The sequence below is a fragment of the Oryzias latipes genome, chromosome 4 (assembly GCF_002234675.1).
Source record: "Oryzias latipes chromosome 4, ASM223467v1".
Taxonomy (NCBI): domain Eukaryota; kingdom Metazoa; phylum Chordata; class Actinopteri; order Beloniformes; family Adrianichthyidae; genus Oryzias; species Oryzias latipes.
This window is the reverse complement of record NC_019862.2, coordinates 9,159,491-9,173,319: the sequence shown is the minus strand read 5'-3', so window position 1 is coordinate 9,173,319 and position 13,829 is coordinate 9,159,491. Positions and strand designations below refer to the sequence as shown.

At 38.0% G+C, this 13,829-nt stretch overlaps 1 protein-coding gene across 2 annotated transcripts; it reads left to right on the top strand.

Annotated features, from left to right (window-relative positions):
• Positions 1–221: 221 nt before the first annotated feature.
• On the top strand, positions 222–8,782 carry ol-vit1 (vitellogenin 1). Of its 2 annotated transcripts, NM_001104677.1 has the most exon segments (34): positions 269–308; positions 728–748; positions 872–1,023; positions 1,109–1,360; positions 1,444–1,605; positions 1,690–1,838; positions 1,934–2,084; positions 2,189–2,346; positions 2,446–2,611; positions 2,687–2,812; positions 2,901–3,119; positions 3,213–3,430; positions 3,524–3,621; positions 3,708–3,832; positions 3,909–4,010; positions 4,087–4,206; positions 4,288–4,477; positions 4,607–4,700; positions 4,793–4,978; positions 5,055–5,187; positions 5,273–5,465; positions 5,549–6,003; positions 6,100–6,144; positions 6,260–6,328; positions 6,445–6,645; positions 6,735–6,877; positions 6,950–7,085; positions 7,168–7,291; positions 7,399–7,579; positions 7,670–7,764; positions 7,858–7,952; positions 8,072–8,237; positions 8,361–8,522; positions 8,611–8,711. In NM_001104677.1, coding segments are annotated over 34 exon segments (5,028 nt in total).
• The last annotated feature ends 5,047 nt before the right edge of the window (positions 8,783–13,829 follow it).

Genomic DNA, 13,829 nt, shown 5'->3' with positions numbered 1-13,829 from the left:
GATGAAGAAACAGAATAAACATTTTGACCGGCTTGTTCAAGTTTAACTTGGCAGAAATAGCTTGACTTTGAGAACAAGTTTAGGTGACCCTGACTTATGAAGCTCACCGTAACTTTTTCACATATTGGTGGGTCATTTGTCATGTCAAATGCAGCAGTCAGTTTTGCAATGATTTACACTTTGTCTGTATTACCTAATTTTTTTAGCACAGCACTTGCCTTTAAAAAGGCTGTAGGGCCACAACTGATCCTCACAACCCCATTCAGCCATGAAAGCGGTTGTGCTTGCCCTGACTCTGGCCCTTGTGGGTAAGTCTGTTGCTGCTTTTGTGGATCCTTTATGTATATTTTTAAATTACTACTAATATTTGTCTTTATTTTTTTAAATAAAATTAACTTAAATCTTTTATAAGTTGTTATATTTGCAAGACACCATCTACGTATTCTTTAATGTACCCTAAAAGTTTGTAATATTGTTTTAGAAATTCAAGTATAGCAAAATTTCACCACAAGCTTTTGCAATTATAATTTTACTGTTGTTTTTTGGGCTTAATTAAAGTCTAATTTTACATGTATTTCATAATTATAGGTTACTCTCCATTGTTATTATAAATTCCTGTCAATGATTGAACAGATCCATAAAATGGAATAGCCTTTTTTTTAGAGAAAAATGAAAAAACTACATAAAGATTTCAGTTAACTTAAAGGTTTCTTGCTATACATTTCAGCTGGACAACATCCCAACTTTGGTGGGTTCACAATTTTTTTATTCAACATTTACATTCTAAAATTAAAAGGAAAATTAGGCAAAAAATTTTCAGAATGCTTTTTGGAACAATACAGCCTTGACATTAACATAACTGTGCTTCCAGCTCCGGATTTTTCTGCTGGCAAAACCTATGTGTACAAGTATGAGGCGTCCATCATGAGCGGTTTGCCTGATGAGGGTTTGGCAAGAGCTGGACTCAACGTCTCCAGCAAAATCCTCATTAGTGCTGTACATGAAAATACATACATGTTGAAGGTAAGGATGTAGTTTTAGAAGAAAAAACATGTTTTTAACTTTTTAAGACAATTTACCTATTGAAATGATTTTTTTTTTATTCTAGCCTTTAGAACTTATTATCAATGAGTACAATGGTATTTGGCCAAAGGATCATCCAGAGCCAGTTGGCAAGCTGACTGCTGCTATGACACCAGAGCTCAACATTCCCATCAAGTTTGAATACAGCAATGGTGTTGTAGGAAAAGTGTTTGCCCCCGAAGGAGTCTCAGATTTGGTCCTGAACTTCTACAGAGGTTTCCTTAACATCCTTCAGCTTAACATCAAGAAGACACATAACGTCTATGATCTGCAGGAGGTTTGTCTAAACAGCGAAAGACTCTCTTTTATTAAACTGGAGCAACGACTTTTATTGCTTGAATAATGAATTGTATTCATTAGGCTGGAACTCAAGGTGTCTGCAAGACCCTCTATTCTGTCAATGAAGATGTAAAGGCTGACCGCATCCTCCTGACTAAAACCAGGGACATGAACCACTGTCACGAAAGGATCTCTAGAGAAATTGGGTTGGCATACACTGAGAAATGTGACGAGTGCCAGAAGGTAAGTTCAAATAAATTATCTTACATATGTACATCCTTAAAAAAGTGATCTGCAAAAGCCATCAACTATGCATTGTGTTCAAAGGAATCCAAGAATCTGAGAGGTTCTACATCATACAGATACATCTTGAAGCCAGTTCCCAGCGGCATTATGATCCTGGAGGCAGATGTAAATGAGCTAATCCAGTTTTCACCTGTGTCTGAGCGTTACGGAGCTGCTCAAACAGAGACCAGGTATGTCAAAATAAACCTAAGAGGTAAAAAAGGTTCTATTAGCTTTCACTTTACTTTAACTGTCTTATTCTATTTATTTTTTTATTTAAAAAAAGACAAACCTTGGTCTTCCTTGAGATTCAGAAATCCCCTATTGCACCCGTCTCTGCTGAGTATCATCATCGTGGATCTCTCAAGTATGAGTTCTCAAAAGAGTTTGAGCTCTCACCACTTCAACTTGTCAAAGTTACTGATGAACGCGCCCAGGTACTGTTTGAAAATACTTCCATAAATCAGATAAGTAAAGGCAGAAACAAATATGGGACTGCCTGGTAATAGTTGACATCCATTTTCATCTCTTAAATATTTAGACCGAGGAGCTTCTGAATCATCTAGTTACCCACAATGCCGAAAAGGTCAATGATCATGCTCCTCTGAAGTATTTGGAATTGATTCAGTTTTTACGTCTTGCCCGCTATGAAGACCTAGAAGTACTCTGGAGCAAGTACAGAAATATGCCTTCTCACAGGTAACTTATCTCTTATTGAATATTCAACTTCTTTTTTCAGTCAGAGAGGACAATTCTGAAAATGTGCCTGTTGTTAACTTTTAATACATGTTTTCTTAGATTTTGGCTCTTAGAGGCTATTCCCGCCATTGGAACCTCTGCTGCTGTCAGATTCATCAAGGAGAAATTTCAGGCTGAAGACTTAAGTGTTGCTGAGGCAGTTAGAACCTTGGTTGCAGCTGTTCACATGGTTAAAGCAAATCCTGAATCCATCAAGCTCTTTGAGGTTTGTACACTATACATGAAAGGATTTAATAAAAACACACAAATTGAAACATGTCTAATGTCTTCACTGTTTCAGACCCTCACCGAAGACAACAAAATCGATGCCAACCCAGTTCTACGTGAGATCGTCTTCCTCGGATACGGCACAATGATTTCCAAATATTGTGAAGAGTCAGATGTCTGTCCTGTCGAATATATAAAAGTAATCTCAATTGTCAATTTTTTTATTTAGGATTAATAAATGTGTTTGTGTGTGCTGAAATACCCCTATCTTCCTTTTTCCCCTACAGCCAATTCAGAAGCGTCTCTCAGAGGCAGTTTCTAAGGGCGAAACAGAAGACATCATTTTGTATTTGAAGGTTTTGGGAAATGCAGGACACCCTAGTAGCCTCAAGTCAATCACAAAGATTATGCCCATTCACGGCACTGCTGCTGCATCTCTGCCAATCACAGTCCATATTGAAGCCATCATGGCTCTGAGGAACATTGCAAAGAAAGAACCAAGAATGGTGAATTCAAGGGCATTACCTACTATTTTAAAATATCCCCCTCATCCCCTTATCTCAAAGCTAATTCATGGTTTCATTTCTTTATGGTAACAGGTTCAGGAACTGGCTCTTCAGCTCTACATGGACAAGGCTCTTGACCCAGAGCTTCGTATGCTTTCATGCATTGTGCTGTTTGAGACCAATCCTTCAATGGCGCTGATTTCCACCCTTGCCAATGCTGTTAAGTCAGAGGAGAATTTGCAGGTTGCCAGCTTCACATACTCTCACATGAAGTCCCTGAGCAGGAGCGCTTCCATGATTCATCCATCAGTGTAAGAATCTTGATTCCTATTCCTAATCTTGATTTTTTAGAAGTCTATTTACATGTTGGGACCGATGTTTATCAGTTGTCTCTCTTCTAACAGAGCTGCAGCTTGTAATGTTGCCATGAAGATCCTGAGTCCAAAGCTGGACAGACTGAGCTTACGTTACAGCAAAGCTGTCTATGGGGAAGCCTATAGCAGTAAGATTGCTTTTATGGAAAGATAAGATACATTCATTTTTTACATCTTTTTATTTTAACAAAACCTGTTTAAAACACTTCATCAGGCTCTTTAATGCTTGGTGCTGCTGCTACCGCTTTCTACATCAACGATGCTGCTACCTTCCTGCCAAGATCTGTTGTTGCCAAGACCAAAGCCTTCTTTGTTGGAGCTGCTGCTGATGTTCTGGAGGTAAAACAAAGATGAAACCTACAAAGCTTCTCAGAGTGAGGGGGGAAAAAACTACATTGAACATTAAATTTTTTAGATTGGAGTGAGAACTGATGGACTGCAAGAGACCCTTCTGAAAAACCCTTCAATTTCTGACAGTGCTGACAGGATAACAAAAATGAAACGTGTCATCAAGGCTGTAAGCTCAAAGTCACAAATTCATAAGTTCCTTGTTTAGTGTATCAGTGTGACAAGCATTCTATCCTTTTCCACAGCTTTCTCAGTGGAGATCCTTGCCCAACAACAAACCCTTAGTTTCCTGCTATGTCAAGCTTTTTGGACAAGAGATTGCCTTTGCCAACATTGACAAACCCATGATTGAACGGGCTATTGAGGTGCGACACAGTTCAATTTATAAACTTCACTACTATAGGATTGCAAGCCACATATTGTGTAATTATTTTCTTGTCCTACAGCTTGCCAGTGGTCCCTCTGTTCAGGCTTATGGTTTAAAAGCTTTGAAAACTCTGCTCCTTTCTGGTGTCAATTTCCACCATGCAATGCCTGTGCTGTTTAGTGAGGTGCGACGCATATTGCCAACTGCTGCTGGAATTCCAGTGGAACTGAGTCTTTACTCTGCTGCTGTGGCTGTAGCCGCTGTAGAAAGTAAGTAATCTATGCAAAAATAAAATGCTTTCATTATTCAAAGTTTAAAGAAAAGTTTAAATGTTTGATTAAAACAGAAAATCTATTAAGGGGTGAAAAAAGATAATATAGATCTTTGCTTCCTTTTAGTTAAACCAACTCTGTCACCACGTCTGCCTGAAGACTTTCCTCTCCCACGCCTTCTGGAAACAGAAATCAAGCTTGAGACTGAGATTAGACCCAGGTAGACTGTGGACATCAACTGCTTCCCAACAAAAGGATCAATCATTTGTTGATACAAATATGCCTAACAAAAAAAATCTTCTCTTCCTACAGTTATGCTATGGACACCTATGCTTTAATGGGAGTTAACACTCCCGTTTTCCAGGCTTTCATGGTTTCAAGAGCTAAATTTAACTCAACTCTGCCTGCCAAAATCTCTGCAAGACTTGACATTAAAGAGGGTGACTTCAAGATAGAAGCACTTCCTGTTACTGCTCCTGAAAACATCACAGCTGGAAGGTAAGCATCTAAAACATTATTACACTTCCTATAATTTTTTTAAGACGATGATTATTATTCCATGTTTCCTCCATAGTTTTGAGATCTATGCAGTGACAAGGAACATAGAGGAGCCAACAGCTGAGAAAATCACACCAATCTTACCTAACAAAGTTTTACCATCCATCTCAAGCCAGATTGTATCTAGCGAAGATTCTTCTTCTGCTGAAGTTAGTCTGGTCACTGTTGTATTTCATTTTATACTGATAGATTTTAATTCACAATTGTTTAATAAAATGTTTTTCCTTTTTATAGATTTCCTCTGAAATCATTGAAGAAGATGTCAAACGCAAGGTTCCATTCTTAGCCAAAAGATACTGTGCCAAGTACCGTGCCATTGGACTCAAAGCCTGTTTCAAGGTTGCCACTGAAAACGCTGCTTTCATCCGTGACACTGCATTCTACAGAATGATTGGAAGCCACAATGCTTCTTTCTCTATCAAACCAAGTAAGAGCTGAAAATATAAATGTTTTATGTATGGTGTGGGAGCAAATGTAAAAGCCTATTAATGATCATATGTTCATGCTTAGTTGAAGGTGAAGAAGTGGAGAGACTGGAGATGGAAGTGAAAGTTGGAGCAAAGGCAGCAGAGAAGATCATTAAACAAATAAACATGAAGGATAGTGCGGGAACAGTGCTGTCCAAGCTCAACAAAATCCTGACCTCAAATCTGAATCGCACTTCGTCCTCCTCCTCAAGTTCCAGCAGCAGTTCTTCCTCTAAGCATTCCTCCAAATCCTCATCTTCATCATCTAGCTCTTCCTCTCGCCCCAGTGGCAGTAGCAGCAGTAGTAACAGCAGCAGCAGTAGCAGTAGCAGAAGCAGCAGCAGCAGTAGCAGCAGAAGAAGCAGCAGCAGTAGCAGCAGCAGATTGAGCTCCTCAAGATCCTTCAGCAATTCATCCAGATCAAGCTCTGCATCAAGCCTTGCTTCACTCTTTAGTGCTGAATCAAGTTCTTCTCGTGACAGTGCTCGTCGTTCAATGGTAGAAATTTAAAAACGATTCCATTACAAAGAAAGAACCTTTATACATAAACATAGCCATTAACCAATGTTGAAACCGACGTTTGTTTTTTCACAGCAAAAAGTCAATTCTCACAGATTCAGGAAGGCACATAAGAACCAGGTATTTTTTGTAGATCCTGAAAGCATAAACCAGAAATCATATAATAAGAAAACATGTGGAGCTTTTTTGTTGTTTTATCTTGGTGTCCCCTAAACTAAGCATATCATTGCTGCAGACTTTGGCGTCAGAAGAGCGTTCTAGAAGCAGAAGCAGCGACTCCAGTTTTGAGGCCATTTACTCAAAGGTAAAGGAATTTATATAAAAATAAGTAAACTAAAACTAGTAAGATGTTTCAAGTTGAATTCTGTTCATCAATCAAATGTGTGTTTTGAAAAAAATTTACTGAACTTTTCCCAATAGAACGAACTCCTTGACGAAAGGAGTGTTGCTGTTGTTGTCACTGTCCGTGCTGTAAAAGCCAATAAGGAAGACCAAGGATACCAGGTTGCTGTTTATGTTGACAAACCAAATGCCAGACTTCAGATCATCTTATTCCCTCTGTCTGGAAGCAACTGGAAGTTGTGTGCTGATGGAGTTTTGTTGAGCAAGCACAAAGTCACGGTGAGATACAGTTTATCTTTTGAACTTATATTAAAAGCATTGTACTAAGACTCAATTGTATTTTTGTCAAATCTCCTGTTTTATTATAGGCTAAGATTGCTTGGGGAGCTGAATGTAAACAGTACAGCACCATGATCACTGGGGAAACTGGTTTAGTCAGTTCAAACCCTGCAGCTCGACTCAGAATGTCCTGGGAGAAACTACCCTCTTACGTTAAGCGCTCTGCAGAGAAGTAAGAAAACTCTTTCTTACCATCACAACTGAAATACTCAATTTCAGATCTCACACATGGATTTTATTACAGGGTTTATGACTACATGCCCAACAAAATGCTGGCTGACTTGATCAAATCAAAGAGTGCAAACAGCACCAGGCAGCTCTCTTTCACTGTTGTTGCAGAATCTGAAAAGTCCATTGAGCTTATTGCAAAAACACCGAGGGTATGTGATGTTATTTGGCACATTTGACTTATTTCAATATAATAATGCCTTTGAACTAAATAAGATATTTCTATGTCTACAGCGCACTTATTACAACATGACTTTACATCTTCCCATTACCCTTCCACTGCAAGAGATCAAAAGCCTTACCCCCTTTGAGGAGGTTACTGATAAAGTCCACTACGTCTTTGCCAAGGCTGTTGCAGGTGAGGACTGCTGAATAGAGGCATTACTTAAGATTGATTTAATTAAATAAAGGAAAATTTATTTAAATATATATATATATATGAATAAATACACTTTTTTTCCCCAGCTGAATGCAGTTTGTCCAACAATACAATCAAAACATTTAACAACAGGAGGTACAAGAACAAGATACCAGAGTCTTGCTACCAGGTTCTTGCACAAGATTGTACTGAGGAGCTGAAATTCATGGTCCTGCAAATGTATTACGCCACCAAACAGAACCATCTTAATGTCAAGATTGCTGACATGTGAGTTAATTGACAAAGCAACCCCAGAAAGACTTGCTTTCATTTAAAAATATGTCCATTTGACAAAGATGTGTGTCTTTCTTCTTACAGAGACATTGATCTGTACCCCAAGGACAGTGAGGTGCATGTTAAGGTCAATGGAATGGTAATACCTCTCACCAGCCTGCCATACCAGCATCCAACAGGTTTCCACTCAGTTTTTATAATAAAAGTAATTTATTTGTTTTTTAGAACATGAATGTGATCCTAAAATGTTGCTCATTTAACTTGTTCTACAGCTTCCATTGAGATCAGAGAAAATGAGGAGGGAGTTTCTGTGTTTGCATCCAGCCATGGGCTTCATGAAGTCTATGTTAACAAGACCTCATGGAGGGTAAGCTCACCTCAATTAATTTGTCAGTGAGGAGAAAACAGCAGAGCAAATTGTGGTTATAAATTAGTGGAAGGTATATTTGATGATCACTGAAGGTGTTGTCTGATTGGGCAAACTAGATTAAAATCGCTGACTGGATGAAAGGAAAGACCTGTGGGCTCTGTGGAAATGCTGATGGGGAAGTCAGACAAGATTATCGTGCACCCAATGGACGCCTGGCCAGAAACTCTGTCAGCTTCGCTCTTTCCTGGATTTTACCAGCAGAAAGCTGCAAAGACAACTCTGGTGAGGCTGAAATATATCTAAACTAAGTTTCTTGTTAAAAATAAATGTATTCATTTTTATACTGAGATACTAGTTTCTTATCCACCTATGAGAAATGTATGAATCCATTTCTTTTTCATGCAGAGTGCCGCATGAAGTATGAATCCATCCAGCTGGAGAAGAAGGTTAATGTCCATGGTCAGGACTCCACATGCTTCTCTGTTGAACCTGTGCTGCGCTGTCTGCCTGGCTGCTCTCCAGTCAAAACCACCTCTGTCAATGTTGGCTTCAAGTGCTTTGCTGCTGGTGAGTGTTGTGGATAAAGGACATACACAAAAAGTAATTTAAATAAATTGTAATAATTTTAATTATCTCTGTTTTCCTCATTTTCCAGATTCTTCTAGGGATCTTAGTAACATCTTCAATGAAAGTGTGGACCTGAGGGACTCTACAGAGGCTCACCTTGCCTGCAGTTGCTCTGCTCAGTGTTCTTAAAAAAGAGTTCTCTGTTAGTCACATGTGTATGTTTCGACGGTAACTTTAAATAAATGCATCTTGAAAGAATTTATTTCTTTTCCTTTCATTTTTGTGTGGATGTGATTAGAATTATTCATTGCCCAAAACCAGTTTAGTTATATAGTTGTAAAATTGGTTAAAGCAAGAGATTGAGATTTAACATAATCAAATTGATTGCATAAAATAAGAAACAAAAATGGAAACTGAAATTATTATTTAGAAAAAAACTTCAAAGGTCCCTAAATTCTTTAAGTAGTTATTGCTTCAAATAAGCATTACCATGTTTTCAATCACTCTTTATTGCCTCTATTCCAAAGCAATTACTGCAACTATCAGTTTGCAGACTAAAATGTTTAATAACAAAACTGTAGCAGTTTGATAAGTCAAAAAACTCCATGGAAGAAAAGATTCCAAAAAGGACCATAAACTTATTACACAAGTTTTAAACATGTTCTAGCCCAATTCTTTCCAAAAAATGCTGTATAATCTACAAGAGGAACTCATTAAGGACAAATGACGTTCAGTCTGCTGAGACACAGACTCCTCCAATATTAAATTTATGCTTCAAAAAAAATTAAAAAGATAATATTTTACACTATTCACTCGGTAGAATGCAAATTTACACTCATCTTTCTCACACATACAAATACACTATGAACTTGTAAATTTAATGTAGTCTAGAATAAACATTCATTGTATAGTTTTATAGCAGTAAGATACGAAAGATATAGAACCAACTTGCTTTGCTTCTTTCATGCACGGCCTAATAAAGCCATGTGGACCACTGAGCACAAGTGGACGTGTCTCCTCTAGCGATATAACCAATTGGATAAAACTCATTGGCTAAGCAAGACATGCTAGGAGCAGTGTAGCTTTGTGTTTGCGGCAGAGGAGAGGGCTTTGAGACGTTTGTGCTCCCGTGATGATTGTACATAGCTTCTCAGGACTGCGTAGCATCATTTCCGCCTTCCTCCTTCGGACGCACCGCGGTTCATCGAAACTTCCCCCCGGACAAGCTTTGTCTTAGACCGGCAGCCGCCTTCGCATAGTGGAGTGCGAACCCCCGTTGATCGGAAGCTCCAGATCCCTGAATACGGAAGTGCTGCTACGCAGATCTGAGAAAATCTCAACCATCATATGAATTTGTGTTTCCAGTGCTGTCAAGACAAAATAAGGGTTGATATAATTCCCACATATTTACACTGTTGTTTTCCCACATAAAATTAAAACAAACTGAACACTAACACACTGCATGGTCACTTCTTTGCTAATGTCAAAATTTTTTGCTGCCATCACGTTTGTGTTGGCCGCCTTGATGCAATTTCTTGGTCGTTTTTTTTTTTTTGTTAGTGTAAAATAGACCTTGGTAAAATAAATTGGTAATTTTCAATATCAGCGTTCAAAATAATCGGTTATTCTGTTGTCCGAAACTGTTACGGCTGTGGCCGTATTTGTTTTTTTTTTTGGTTCTGTTTGCTCTGTGTTTTGTGTATTATTTCTATATCAGAGTGGGACTTGTGTTTTTTGTGGATCTTTGTGTGTCTGTTTTTGTCTGATTATTTTCAGGTGTGGTGGAAAGGGTGTGGCCTCCCATTGGACCAGCTGGTGGAGGCAGCCTTTAAAGCCACCATGTGGACATCCACACCATGGGAGGGGAGCCTCCACTGCAATAGCCTCCACTGCAATAGCCTCCACTGCAATAGCCTCCACTGCAATAGCCTCCACTGCAATAGCCTCCACTGCAATAGCCTCCACTGCAATAGCCTCCACTGCAGTAGCCTCCACTGCAGTAGCCTCCACTGCAGTAGCCTCCACTGCAGTAGCCTCCACTGCAATAGCCTCCACTGCAATAGCCTCCACTGCAGCTTGGCCCTCTTCTCCATATTGTTTTGTATTTCACCGCTTGTTTAGTTTGTGTTGCATTTTGTTTTGTACTTTGTAGTTCTTTGTAGTTTGTGGTTTTGTCTGTGCCCACTCTGATTAGTCTTTTGGTTTATAGTTATTTGTTAAGTGAAGCTGTAGGGGTGAACTGCCATTTTCTTTAGTACATGTTTTCTCCTGTTTTTGTTAGATTAAGGAGGTTAGAGTTTTGTCTTTGATTTCCCTTTTCTTTCATTTGCAGGTAAGAATACATGTTTCAGTTAGTTGGGGTTTTGTTTGTTATTTTGGCCTGGGTTCACCCTGAAGCCTTTGCTTCACTTTTAGTTCGTATTGATTGTTTGTTAATTTGTAAATAAATTTGATATTTTTTGTTTGGAGACATTCGTTTTGGTGTGTGTTAATTTAACTTTGGTTGCCAAACCTTTACTTTTTTATGTTATGCCCCCTCGTCGCCCCTAGACGCACAAGGGGGCGTAACAGAGACGGACAACCAGATTTCACGGAGGACAACCAAAAATGAACCTGATGGTTGTCCGTGTTACAACCTGGTCTTTTTATTCAACATTTTGGTATTTTTCCACTATTTTTCAAGTTTCAATGGTTAGTTTATGGCAACCTCTGAAGTGAGTCGTATGCAGCAACTCCACTGACAAATGAAGTGCGTGTATGCTAGCGATCCTTTCGGTTTCTACCAATGAGTTATATCACTAGAGGAGACACGCCCACTTTAGAAGCCTGGCCGACGGTGGCGGAGCGCGACGCCATCTTGGTGAGGTCGACGACGCCCACATGACATTGATTTCCATTGATTTTAGTGGTGTCTAAGTAGCTTTTATAAACTGTATATATTTTTAGATTTAAATATATTTATACATATATATAAATATATTATATTTTATGTATATAATATATATATATATAGATACATCATTTGTTGTTGTTAAAGAATAGAAACAGTCAGCCTTAAAAGCTCAAAGTCTAATGAAAATGCAGTGTTGCAGGACTTCTTACAAATAAAAAAATTATTAGAAAGAATTTTTAAAATTAATTTCTAAACATTTAGAAGTTTTAGACCTCTTTGACATGCAATTTAAATTTTTTAGAAAAACCCAACAATAAGTCAATAATAATAATAATAATAATGATAATAATAATAATAGTATTAATAAATCAATAGTAAGTCAATACAAACAATAAATAAAAAATAAGTCAATAAATAATAATAAAAATAATTACATTATTATTATTGTTGTTAATAATAATCATAATAATAATAATCAAAAGAAGTCCAAAAGCGAACAATAGATTTACCCTAAAAAAAAACAGTCTGGCCTCTTATCAAAATCTGTTTCCACAAATGTTTTGAACAGCCAGACTGTATTTCTAGTTGGTACCACAGTGATCCATCTGGGTTAACTCTTTTGATAGCCAAGATCCACTTTTTCCTGAAGTCTGAGTCCATTGGAAACCTGACTCAGTCACTGAGTCAGAAATGTATAAATCTGTATAAATAGCCTAGTATGCTGTATACAGGTTTAGCAAAATAAAATGTACATTTATATTGACAGCAAAATAAATGTACATCATGCAGCATGTTGATAATAGCCCTGCAGCATCATGCATGTCAACATTTGTTCTATTAATGAAGCCCCTGCAGCCTTAAAAGAAAAAAAATTAAAATACTTACCTGTGAAATTATATACCTTCCTCCTTCATGGACTCATTTATCTGATTTTGGCAGTTGAAACCCGCACGATGAACTGGCATTATGGAAAAAATGTGTTCACATGCATTCACCGTGACAAGATCCTGGGGCCCATTGTTGTGCCGTACATCCAACAACATCACCTCATGTTGCAGCATGATAATGCACGGCCCCGTTTTGCAAGGATCTGTACACAATTCTTGGAAGCTGAAAACATCCCAGTTCTTGCATGGCCAGCATATTCACCAGACATGTCACCCATTGAGCATGTTTGGGTTGCTCTGGGTTGGCGTATAATACAGCGTGTTCCAGTTCCTGCCAATATCCAGCAACTTCGCACAGCCATTGAAGAAGAGTGGACCAACATTCCACAGGCCACAATAGACAACCTGATCAACTCTATGCGAAGGAGATGTGTCGCACTTCATGAGGCAAATGGTGGTCACACCAGATACTGACTGGTTGTCTGAGTCCCCTGACTCCCTCAATAAAACAAAACTGAAGATTTCAGAGTGGCCTTTTCTTGTGGCCAGTCTAAGGCACACCTGTGCAATAATCATGCTGTCTAATCAGCATCTTGATATGGCACACCTGTTAGGTGTGATGGATTGTCTTGGCAATGGAGAAGTGCTCACTATCACAGATTTAGACAGATTTGTGAACAATATTTCAGAGAACTGGTTACTTTGTGTATGTGGAAAATGTTTCACATCTTTGAGTTCATACCATAAAAAATGGGAGCAATATCAAAAGTGTTGCATTTATATTTTTGGTCAGTGTATATTATAGATCAACTTGTTTTGTTTTGAAACAATTGTCAAATTAGATGCAAAAGCACAGTACAAAATTATTTTTGGATTCAGGGTAAAACGTATAAGATTAGAGCTTTTAGTTGGTGACACTGACAATCAATGCCTATTTTTAGACTCAAAGAAAAACAAGAAAATAACATTCAAAATTAGGTTTTCAATTCCTAAAATTACTTTTTATCTTTTTATAATCTTTTACTTTTCTAATCTAAAACCATTTTTGTCCTACCTCCATAATTAGTACATGATGAAGTCAGTTGCCCAGGGTGCCCTACAAAGTGCTCTAATATTCTTTAAGAAAAAACATAGTTATCCTTTACCTCTGTTCTGGTATTTTAAAAGTACCTCTGTCTTTTGGCTACAGCAGCCAAAGAAAAAAGTTGTTTTAGAACTTGCTTATTTCAACTCTTTTTTTTTCTTCTGATAAAGATAGAAAACTTAAGCTAATTCAATGGCGCTAGGTAGTATTTCTTTTCTTCTCTTTTCTTCCTCCTCTCCTTTTCAAAATGGCGACAGCTAGCATCTGACTGTTCACGAGCGCCCCCTTAAGGCAAGAGGTCCTCACCAGGGTTTAAGGTAGTTCAGATTTTCTTTCTGGATTTGCAGATTAACTTAAAAAAAGGTTAATTTAATAATGATAATAATAAAAGGAATAAGAATATAATGATACATTTAAAAAAATCTCAGGTCAGAATAAAAGGC

Bases quoted from the DNA above. Each gene is read 5' to 3' on its own strand.
- ol-vit1 (XM_020701372.2), top strand. From the start codon at position 269: ATGAAAGCGGTTGTGCTTGCCCTGACTCTGGCCCTTGTGG. The intron at 2,347-2,445 runs GTAACTTATCTC...ATGTTTTCTTAG, and splicing joins AGAAATATGCCTTCTCACAG to ATTTTGGCTCTTAGAGGCTA. The intron at 7,086-7,167 runs GTATGTGATGTT...CTATGTCTACAG, and splicing joins TTATTGCAAAAACACCGAGG to CGCACTTATTACAACATGAC.